This window comes from Engraulis encrasicolus, chromosome 11 (assembly GCF_034702125.1).
Source record: "Engraulis encrasicolus isolate BLACKSEA-1 chromosome 11, IST_EnEncr_1.0, whole genome shotgun sequence".
Classification (NCBI taxonomy): domain Eukaryota; kingdom Metazoa; phylum Chordata; class Actinopteri; order Clupeiformes; family Engraulidae; genus Engraulis; species Engraulis encrasicolus.
This window is the reverse complement of record NC_085867.1, coordinates 34,393,595-34,406,094: the sequence shown is the minus strand read 5'-3', so window position 1 is coordinate 34,406,094 and position 12,500 is coordinate 34,393,595. Positions and strand designations below refer to the sequence as shown.

The 12,500-nt window shown below is 42.2% G+C and overlaps 1 protein-coding gene across 1 annotated transcript in view; it reads left to right on the top strand.

Annotated features, from left to right (window-relative positions):
- The window catches only part of LOC134458283 (astrotactin-2-like), a 498,215-nt gene that overhangs the window by 151,279 nt on the left and 334,436 nt on the right, over positions 1-12,500 (top strand). The window contains exon 4 of the mRNA XM_063210506.1: positions 3,432-3,578. Within this exon, the coding sequence (XP_063066576.1) occupies positions 3,432-3,578 (147 nt within the window). The remainder of the gene's footprint in view (positions 1-3,431; positions 3,579-12,500) is intronic.

Genomic DNA, 12,500 nt, shown 5'->3' with positions numbered 1-12,500 from the left:
TGAGTGAATGTGACCCATGTTGCTTTTTTGTATCTGTTTCTAATGTATTATAGAATGTGACCCATGTTGCTTTTTGTATCTGTTTCTAATGTATTATAGAATGTGACCCATGTTGCTTTTTGTATCTGTTTCTAATGTATTATAGAATGTGACCCATGTTGCTTTTTGTATCTGTTTCTAATGTATTATAGAATGTGACCCATGTTGCTTTTTGTATCTGTTTCTAATGTATTATAGAATGTGACCCATGTTGCTTTTTGTATCTGTTTCTAATGTATTATAGAATGTGACCCATGTTGCTTTTTTGTATCCGTTTCTAATGTACTATACCACAGTAAATCTGACCATTCAGTCAGTATGGTGGTATTTATTTATATTTTTCTCCAATTCTTGGAGTGAGAATCATAGCTCGACCAAAGTTTTGCAAGTGCCTTGAGCCTCGCCCTATTGTTGATCAAGCTGTGTTTGTCTGTATGACTTTCTCTGACTGAAGAAAGATATTCTTACCTTGGGTTCCCTACATAGAAAAAAGTGAAAAGCAAACTCTGTCTCTGGAAGAAAAATCTCTTCCCCCCTTATGAAACACCAAGTGTGGAACCAGCTGTAAATGGAAATGTAATAGGAAAATATTAGGAGAAATATTGCTTCAGTTCAGAGACTGTTCATTGCAGATGTCTTTCCCACCTATTTTTTTTTTGTTTATCTTTCGTAATAAAAAGTTAATGTAATGTGCTGTTTCTGTGTATTCAAATTTGAATAAGATAAACACTGGTTAACTGCTCTCTATTGTCTAACACAACTAAAATCCTGCTCCTATGAATATGGCACAGGATTCGGTGTCATCAGGGCCGGATTAATGCACAGGCTAGATATGGCTGGAGCCTAGGGGGCCCCACCTGCCAGGGGCCCCCTGACTGGCCAAAAGTGAAAAATTACAAGATTGTGACAAGACACAATGTTGAAAAATGCATCTGTGATGTTGAGTAGAGTTGGTAGACCTGTTATCATTAATTCCTTATTAACAATTATGACACTGTCTATGTAAATTTATAAGGAAATTTGCCCTCTGAGGGGGCCCCAAAGCAACATGTAGCCTAGGGGCCCCAGGCCACCTTAATCCGACCCTGGGTGTCATAGGTGTGACGTAACAATGTTTTTACGCAGCAATGCATGTGTCATAAACATAAATTATGCCAATATCAATCATTTTATGAAGATGACATTAAGTGGCATTCGGTTATGGTAAAGACAGCCCTAACAATGTCAACTTTTCATTTGACGTTGATGTTGTTTATGAGTCATGAGTCTGTGACACCAGGCTCCGGTTTCTCTTATTTTTAATGTAGTGACGTTCCGGGCAGCATGCCCTTCATCAGACCAATCATGACACTTTTTTGCGAACAGTGTCATAATAGCGTCATGAACGAGTCATAAACATAATGCCAATGTCATCAACGTTTTATGACCATGAAAAGTTGACATTGTTAGGCCTGTCTTTGTCATAACCGAGTTTCACATAAAGACAAAGTCATACAATGTTTATGACATTGACATGATGTTGATGACGCATGCACGACTGCATTCTGACAATGTTATGACACTCTTATGTCATATGTATGATGCCGGCATCAAGTAAAGTGTTACCAAATAAAGTGTAACCCGACAGTAAAAATCCAACTCCTATGAATGCAGTACATGATATCGTAGTAGGATACAGATCCTCCACAGAGGCCATCCTCCTAAAGGGCCGTACACACACATCGCTGCTATTTACTAGCTTCTCGTTTGCTCGCCTACTCGCCTCTCTTTCATGGAACATTCGCTGAAAGTTCCCGCGGCTTTAACTGCCAATGAACAGGCGAGAAGTACCGAGCTGTGCCTTCCAATTGGTTACTCGCTTACTCGCCTCACTCGAAGATAAAATATTTTCAACTCGGGATCCGCCCACATCGCATCGCTTGTACAGTACTCGCCTACTCGCCTGGTAGTCTCGCTGGAAAACATTGACACTCTATTGACTTTATTCGCTGAGCGAGTAACTAGCAGCGACGTGTGTGTACAGCCCTTAATAAGGGATTGTGCCTCATTACTAGTCCACAGGGACCCTATTACATTACTTACACAGACCTGGGAGAAAAACTCACAAGAAATCCAGGAGGTAAAGCAAGCAGGTTGGTTTATGTTTTTAATTAGGACAAGATGTGTTTCATTTAGCTTTCAACAGCAGTAAATAAATACAAACATATAAATACAAATATAAAATGATTAATAAATAATGCTTGAGAAAAAAAAAAAGTGAAGAAAGTTCTTCACACAGCTGGTGATGTTTATCAACTAGTAGACGTTTATGGAGCTGACAAACAGATGGAGGTAGAGAATAGCCGTCAACAGCTTATGCTCTTGTTTCCAAGTTACTGTTTCCAAGTTTCCAAGTTACTGGAAAAAAACATCAAGATAATAATAGATAAATAAATTGTAGCTGTCAACATTGTGATAATGAGTGCATAAATTAATAACAGCTGGAGGTAAATACATACATAAAGGACTCACAGCGGGAAAGCTGAGATAGGAACTCCTCCGTCATCTGAACTTGAGCTTCAAAAGGCATTTGTGCATGAGTAAGTCTGTGTATGTGAGAGAGTGAGTGAGTGAGTAAGTGCTTGCGTGTGTGTGTGCATGTGTGCGTGTGTGTGTGTGTGTGTGTGTGTGTGTGTGTGTGTGTGTGTGTGTGTGTGTGTGTGTGTGTGTGTGTGTGTGTGTGTGTGTGTGTGTGTGTGTGTGTGTGTGTGTGTGTGTGTCTGTGTGAATGGTCAGAAGACCTATTCAGAGTTCAAAAGGTCGTTTGAGTCAGACCCTGTGTGACCCTGTCATGTCACACACACACACACACACACACACACACACACACACACACACACACACACACACACACACACACACACACACACACACACACACACACACACACACACACTCACACACACACACACACACACACACACACACACACACAATCAATCCTAATGAACATAGTGACACTCACACCCGGAAATATGGTTGACATGACCATATCTCTCTCTCTCTCTCTCTCTCTCTCTCTCTCTCTGTCTGGTGGCAGCGCGAGTGAACATTGACAGACTTATTGAGGAGATGAACTCTTTTATGGCTGTATGGGGGTGGGGGGTTGTTGTGTCATGAAGCTGCGAATGGGGAGGTGGTTTTAAATGTGTTTGTGGGCGGGGGGGATACCATTCACAGTGGATTGTAAGTGTCTCTCTGTCTGTCTGTCTGTCTGTCTGTCTGTCTGTCTCTCTCTCTCTCTCTCTCTCTCTCTCTCTCTCTCTCTCTCTCTCTCTCTCTCTCTCTCTCTCTGATGCCAAAGACCAAGGCTCCATACTGACTTTCTCTGCCTTTCTCTCTTTACTTTGCAGGTTGTCCTCAGAGCCCGCTGAACAAGGCAACTCTAACGCTCATCACCATCAGTACGTGTGTGCTGGCGGTGGTCTACAGCACGCAGGTCAGCTGCCCACTCTCGGTCAAGGTCACACTGCACGTGCCCGAACACTTCATCGCCGACGGTGAGTGGTCTGACACACACTACCCCATACTGTACAAAAACACACACATGTACGCATGGATGAACGCAGGCATACACACAGACAGACAGACAGACAGACAGACAGACAGACAGACAAACACACACACACACACACACACACACACACACACACACACACACACACACACACACACACACACACACACACACACACACACACACACACACACACACACACACACAAACAAAGTCACTTAATCGCTAACTGGGAGTGGTCTGACACATAACTTCACACATACACGCATGCACACACATATACGCATGCGCACATATAGTCCACACATACACACACACGCATACACGCACCCACACACACACACACGCACACACACACACACATGCATAGCACACATAAGTCACACAGAGTGCCAGACGGGCGTATGGCTTGCCTGGCCTTTGTATGTCTGACCTCATCTTCAACTACCCCCCCCCCCCTCCCCCCCCCCACCCCTGCTTCTCTCTCTTTCAATTTCATTTTTTCCCATTCCATCCATTGCAACCTTTTCACCTGCTCCTGCTCCTCCATCTCTTCTCTTCTCTTACTCTGTTACTTTCTACTCTGTTACATGTATCTACCTTTTGTATCTCTGTATCTCTGTATCTCTGTGTGTGTTATTTATCTTTTGTTCCTTGGTTTTATTCCTCCTTTCCCAGCAACTGTTCCATCTCTCCTTTCTCTCATCACTTTAACTTCTCCCGTATGAATACATGTTATCTCCATCTCTGCTTTTCTGTATCTCATCGTCTCTCTGCTCCTCTGCTTTTTTTTTCTCTAAAGAACATCTTACTTCTCTTTGTACTCTTCTCCTCCCATCTCTAGACCTTTCCTATCAGTGCCCTGCTTTTTTCAACTTCACTCCTCTCCTCTCTATCTCTCTCCACCTCTCTGTTCATATTGCACACCCTTTTCTGCCCCTTTGACTTTACACATTTCCTCCCTTCTCCTATCCATTTCTGTTTTTTCCCCTGTCTCTTCAACTTTGCTCCTCTTCTACTCCCATCTATCTGCCATTCTGTTTTCTGTCTCTTCAATTTTACTCCATTTCTGTTCATCTCTCCATGTTCTTGCCTGCCTCTTCAACTTTACCCGTGTCCTCCATCTATGTTCCTCTCTCCATCCCTCTGTCCTTGTCTCCTCAGCTTTACTCCATTTCTGTTCATCTCTCCATCCTCTGCCTGCCTCTTCAAATTTACCTGTGTCCAGGGCCGGATTACAGTTTTTTTCAATTGCTAACAAGCGCTTACCCATACTTTGGATACTTTTTCTAAACTCTTAACACAGACTACCACCTACCAAGCACAATTGGCCAAACAGTTCATTTTCTTCTCAAAAGCACACACTGTGAAATATACACAAATAAATGTATTCATTGACTGCTAATTGTGTGAAAAAGGCATGTAATGTGTCAACTGCATGGCAATGGAAAGCCCTTGGTGTGCTAACTGTATGAAGAGTTTTGCAAATGTCGCTGAGGATTGGAAAAAAGCTTGTTAGCAACTGAAAAAAACTGTAATGCACAGGCTAGATATGGCTTTAGCCTAGCGGCCCCAACCTGTCAAGGGGGCCCTGATTGTCCAAAAGTGAAACATTGTAGGATTGTGATTTTGAAAAATCCAGCTGTTGTGTTGAGTATGAGTATCTTTAATTCCTAACTCGTAATTATGACATTGTCTATGTACATTTGTCGCACAATTTGCCCTCCTGGGAGGGCCCACGGCAGTCTGTAGCCTAGGGGCCCAAGACCACCTTAATCCGGCCCTGCCAGTGTATTCTCCATCTATGTTCCTCTTTCCATCCCTCTGTCCTTGTCTCCTAAACTTAACTCCTCTACCCCCATTCTATCTACCTTTCCTTCTTTCCCTGGCCTCTGCAAATGTACTCCTGTCCTCTCTTCCTTTTCATCTCTACCTCATCTGTCTGCCTCTTCTTTGCTGCTACACCTCTTTCTCCTCTCATGCTCTACGTCAAGGATGGGCAACTTTCATGATAAGGAGGGCCACACTTTTTTATCGCCACCATCGGAGGGCCACATGACCAGGGATCTGACTGCAACTTACTGGAATAGGAGTATTCTTTATCAGTCAACAGTATAATAATTACAACAGATTCAATAGTTGTTTAAAAAAATAATCACTATATATATATTTTTTAAAGTTATGTTTTATTAATGTGAGGAGGCGGGCCGCATGTGGCCCCCTGGCCTCCAGTTGCCCATCCCTGCTCTACACACTACAGCTCTCTTGTCCTCCTTTGCCTCTTTTACGTCACTCCCCTCCTCCATCTGGCTACCTTTAAATCTCGCATCTAAATTTGCCTCTGTCCATTCCTTCTCCTCCGCTCCCGTTCTCCCCTACCTCATCACTCGATCTCTACCGCCCTTCCCTCCCCTCCTCGACCTCGTCACACCATCTTTCCAGATTTCTATCTCTCCACAGGCTTTTTTCATCTGTCCATTTCTTCTCCTCCACTCCAACTCCTCTTCCTCTGCTCCTCCTTTTCCAGCCCTCCTCAGTGCCAGCTGTCACATCTGTCTTCATCACTCTGCTTGGCCCCACCACACACACACACGCGCGCGCACATGCACACACACACACGCACGCACGGGCACGCTCTGCTCTTTCAGTATCTGCTACTTTCCTCTGCCTGGGGGGGGGTCTCTCCTCTCATAGTAATGGTACAGAACAGTAAATGGTGTAAGGTTAGACACAGTGTCATCCCTGAAGAGTATATATGGCCATATGGTCAAAAAGCTATGACAAATGACTCCAGACACTTGATTTGCCACAGACCAATTGCACAAGTTACAGGGTGCAGCAGGATTGATTTAACTCTTTATGTCAACAACTAAATATACAGTATGAAGTAGGCCTATGTTTAAAAAAGAAAAATAAATAATTGGCTCTTTGTTAATGTCTTGATTTTCTTCTTCTTCTTCTTCTTCTTCTTCTTCTTCTTCTTCTTCTTCTTCTTCTTCTTCTTCTTCTTCTTCTTTTTCTTTTTCTTCTTCTTCTTCTTCTTCTTCTTCTTCTTCTTCTTCTTCTTCTTCTTCTTCTTCTTCTTCTTCTTCTTCTTCTTCTTCTTCTTCTTCTTCTTCTTCTTCTTCTTCTTCTTCTATTATTACTAATACGACCAATACTACTACTACTACTACTACTACTACTAATAATAATAATAATAATAATAGTAATCTATGTGTCTGAGCATAGGAGATCACAGTCTTCTTCAGTGAATGTGAATATGCAAGCGTGTGTGCTTGCGTACGTGTGTGCGTGCTTGCGTACTTGTGTTCATGTGTTTGTGTGTGAGCCACCCTGGAGACAGCTGCAGCAAGCGCCTCAGAGGTTCAACTGAGGATATAGGCTCCATTTGAAAGGAAGCTTTACAGAAGATAACAAGCATCTGCGGAAAGAAATGGCGGCGCACCAAATGTCTCCCAGGCTATCTATCCGCTTCATCAAAATGCCTGTCATTTCTATAGCTGCCCGCCTTATTTTGTCTGACTAACAATATAACAGCTCAGTTTCTCTGCCATATCTCAGTTTTAGTCTCCCAGTGCGACGTGATGGTGATGCTAATGTACTGGACTAACTCTCTCCATCGCATGCCACATTTACGTTGCTCAGCACAAGGCTGAATAGAGAAAGTAATGGGTTATTTGATTTTTTTGTCACCCATTCACTGACTTCCCTTCATTTCGTTTTAATTTATTTTCGTCTATTTTTCTTCTTTGCAAAAGAAACACACAAGGACGGTGCAATTACACTGACAGCATCCATTGGAAAAAGGGAGAGAAATGGATTCAGGTAGTCAATGACTGTAAGCTGGGTACATTGTGAAAAGGGGCTAAGAGGGTTAAAGGATTAATTTGCTGGTGATTAGCTATGAATACTGTAGAGACGGCTTGTGGAAAAGAGACATTGTGTAATATTTCACTTAAATCACGCTTGTTTAAAAAAGGTGTTAAATATTTTCCTGAAGTCAATTTGTGTGATTGATATTGGATAATGGATCAAAATTTGTGGTTGGCAGTCTAAGCACTTTTAAACAGTGTTTGATGACTTTTACCCAGTGTTTTGTTACTTTTAATAAATCCCAATTGGAGAGAGTGAATTGAATTTAAAAAAACATCTTTATTACAGATTCCTGGAATAAAGAAGCACATTTTTGCTATGGAGTGACAATAACAACGTCATCAAAAGAAATTACACAAGTAAATAAATAGTTTCACATCTCAGCCAGCCTGGTGACAATAAATTTGATAAAGCATTTAATCATTTTTGACAGGTCACACTGCACCGTTATGACACCAGAGTTGTTCAAAAACCTCAAAATTGTTCACGAACTTGTAGAAGTGAAAGTCAATTAAAATGTGAGATGTCATATGGGCAGCAAAAAGTAGCACAATATGTCTTCTTCAATTTGGTTCCTTCTGCTAACATGCATGTATATAGCCATTTTGGCTTAACCTAACAGAAAATTCAACAGTTGACACTTATTGTGCTGTCTCCGCACATATTTCGTACCAAAAATAAAAGATACAAAGAAAAAATGCTCATTGAGCATTGTGAAAAAGCTCAAACCTCAAAACTCAAAAGTCTTTGAGGACAAAGGGGGACAATCTGGGCCAAGCTCAGGGATAGGGAGAGAGGGGTGGGGTTGGGGGGCATAGAGCTGGATCATAGCAAGACAGCAGAAATTTTATCCATGTATTTTCTTTTATGCATGATTGCATCAATAAAACATAACCACAACAAATCCTCAAGAAGCAAGCGCCCAAACTTGTTCTGCCACTAGACACATCCCACTCACCCCCTGCCAACTCCATCACATTGTTTTTGAAAGTCGAGTATTTGTGAGAGTTGGGCAGAATGAGAGTCATGTAGAGAATACAAATAAAAGAGAAAAATGATGAGGAAACAATGTGCTTGAATGGATAACCGGAAGGGAAGAGAAAAATGAGAGTTGTTGTAGAAAATGTATTTTTGAGAAAAGAGAATTGTAGAAAGATGAGGGAAGAAAACTTGTCTGCCTCTTGCAAACAGTGTATGACCTCATAATGTGACTACACATACACTTGAACAAATGCATGAACATACCAGAAATACATAATACTGTTCACACACGTGCATATATTCTGTCTGTACGAGTGTGCATATGCATAATGATGGCACGATCCGCACCAAAAAACGAAACCCTACAATTCACACATATACCTAACCGTGACATGCAAACCACGGCAAACCATAGTCCATGCAGTGCCCAAAAAATATCTATTAAAACATTAGCATTTGAGACCACCTAGGATGACACAATTAAAATCACACTATTTTTACACTGCCTATACAAACCATAAATAGGATATTTAGTGATGGTAAGTCTGATTCTATCAGCCAACTGATCGATGGCATTTGCTGATCAGCTGACAACAGTTTAAGTGCATGTGCAGGTTAGCACAAGAGGCGGTTCTCAGACACATGCAAAAGGTCACATTCAACTTGCGTATCATGACATTATAATTGTAATTATATAAATATAGTTTAATATTCCCTGTGGACTGCGCATTATGGATTCAAAAAAAACAACCACAAAAAAACCCAGAACTGAAAACTGTGAACTTGATAACGTGATATGGACCGAACCGTGAACTTTGTGAATCGTGCCACCCCTAGCATGCATTCGTGGCTGTGTGTGTGTGCAGATTCGATGAATCTTTGGCCTGATCCGGTGTGCTTGGAGCTCTATCTAGATCGATGTGGAGTATCCATAAATTTGAGCCAGGGTGAGCAGAGGGGGTGCACTGGAAATGGAGAGTGGGTTTGCTTGTATAGAGAGATAGCACAGGCAGCACAGTATGGTGGACAGTACACAGTGTGTGTGTGTGCGTGCGTGCGTGCGTGCGTGCGTGCATGCGTGCGTGCGTGTGTGTTTGCATTTGGGTGTATTTGAGTGTGTGTGCCGAGGACTTGACATGTCATGCGCTTGGTTCACACACTTCAAGGTATTTTATGGAGTGCACATCCTTTACCTCTTAGTTGCCATGACCACAGTGTGTTTTATGGTTGGCCTGGTGACCGTCATGCCTGCTGTATAATCATCATGCCAATCGTGCCAGTCTTAATGCCAGACATGCCAATCACACATAGCAATGTCAGTGCAAGTATGGTGGCTAGGCACTATTGAGGTCCTTGCAATGTGGTGCCTTCCTTTTCTTGTGGTAATGCCAGTTTCACAATTGTAGGACAGGCATAATGGCCACATACCCAGTCTTTCTCTGCATTGATGCATTTTGTATATGCTGTTTGCTGCTTTCCTTATCCAGTGGTAATGCCCGAATTGGTAGTTACAAATTGGCAGCACCGCCGTAATGGCTCTATAGCCAGTCTGTCAGTGCATTAGTGCATTCTATGCCATTTTGAAAGAAAGTGAAAGAAAGCCCATTGGGAAACTCCAACTCCCATTGTCATTGTGACACAGCACTCCACAGCACACAAGTGAACACTGCACACAACAAAATTGCATTTATGCCTCACCCGTGCAAGGGGGCAGCCCTCAGTGGCGCCCCATGGGGAGCAGTGCGGTGGGACGGTACCATGCTCAGGGTACCTCAGTCATGGAGGAGGATGGGGGAGAGCACTGGTTGATTACTCCCCCCACCAACCTGGCGGTTCGGGAGTCGAACCGGCAACCTCTGGAATGCAAGTCTGACTCCCTAACCGCTCACCCATGACTGCCCTTTTTGGTGCCTTACTCATCTGGTGTTCAGGCCAGACATGCCAGGAACACAATGGCAGGGAGCTTTTGGGAGCTTTTTGGGAGGAAATTAATTGAATGAAACTCTGAAATTATTGTACATCATTGGTTTTTTGATTGGTCAAAATTGACAAAATTATGGTACAAATACAATGATTATCGTACATCTGGCAACACTGGGACCAGCATTGTCATCTTGTAATCATAATGGCAGGCATGCCAGTCTTAATGCTAGACATGCCAGTCGCACAGCATAATGCAGCACCAGCATGAATTAGTGCAATTTGTCTGTACAGTTTGGTGCCCAAAAATAGTTCACTGGTGCCATTAATTGACATGCCAGTTACACTATGGCAGTACAATATAATGGCTGTCTATAATCCAGTTGAAAAGAGAAGTCCGCAACACTGCTTGTCTATGTATTATTTAATCGAGCAACGTTTCGACCTTCAGGTTTGCCACTTTGCCTGATGAAGACCTGAAGGTCGAAACGTTGCTCGATTAAATAATACATAGACAAGCAGTGTCGCGGACTTCTCTTTTCACTTGGATTTACTCTCATTGTCCTGCACCTGGCCCATCGGGTGGGATGTGCACACATCTACTTCTCTGAACTTGTCTATAATCCAGTACCTGTATGTCTATACATTAGCAGTCTGTGCAGTTTGCCAAAAATAATAGGCTCACAATAAAAGCATCAAACTCTACAATGGTGAACAGATGGGATTAGATAAAGAAAAAAAATGGACCCTTAGAAAAGGGTTAGGAAACACTTCCTTCATCAATGGATGGTAATACCGGATATGCCTGTCACAAAATGGAAGCACTAGTTCAATGGCAACAGCCCGTTTGGATATGCAATGGTGCATTCTGTCTATGTAGCTTGGATGAAGATAGTAATAACGATAGGCTTTGGTGCAATCTGCAACACTATACTGCAGACACCATAGAATTAGTGTTTTTTTCAGCTTCCCACTTACATGAGACAGTAATTACTTGTTTTGAAATTTCCTGTTTTGAAAGCTTGAAACAAACTTCATAACACATCATTTTCTTCAGAAAATTGCCCTATTCTCTCCTCCATCCTTACTAATGTAACAGCAACATTGGATTTGACAATTTAACAACTTCAAAGGCATTTATGTTAGTGTCAGTGTTCATGTAGTGAAAAGACGTTGCCTTTGTTGTGCAAAGTAGTTCTTACTTGGCTCTTAAGAGAGGAATCAGGGTTGATAACTAGTGCACCAAGCCTCTCATAGCATGATTTCAAAGTGCATGTTAGGTGTTCATATGTATGTCATTACAATCCTTTCTTCTTTCACTTGAACCGTCCATGAAAACCTAGGAGAACAGAAGCATAACAGTATGTGTATGTGTGTTAAAAACAAAGCAAACACTGGCTGATACTGGCCAAATTGCACAATGAGATTATCTGCAAGTCTTTTTCAGAGTCCCCGTTGTCAATCTGTGTTTCCTCCAAGAATGCTTTCGTTGATGGTTTTTTTCATCCAGGATTTAAAAAAAAATGCAAAATGTTTAGGTGGCCTCAGCGCTGCAATTGAAATCCTCCACCTCAGTAAGGAGCCATTTGCCAAGCAGGGACCAGAAAATGAAATGCATGCATATTGTAATCATCAGTATCAGTAACGTGTGTCTATGCATTGAGTCTCATTCCTGAATTTGCATGAATGGGGATACCTTTAGCTGTTGAAGTAAACAGAAGAGGCAAGCCATTTGTTAAGCACTTTGAGTTGCATCCCTTGTATGATACAGTGCTGTACAAATACAATTAGTATTATTATGTATTATTGTTTGTATTGTAGGTCTCCATAGGGTACATGCTTTAGCTCCGTGTTGAGGAGAAGTGTATGGGAGAAGCAACACGATCCTACCAGTGAATGGAGGCAATCGATATAGATTCCAACGGAAAGCGGAGTGTCTGAAAGCAGAACGATAGAGAGTCGGACAGACGGGCAAGTAGACAGGCTGACATTGAGATGGATAGACACAACGTTAGACAGGAAAGAAAGGAAGAAAAGGAAGACATACAGTACGTATCAAGCCACAACCCGTGAATGCAATCGATGGACAGCATTATGTACGGTCAATGGCAGCTACCACAGTTACTAC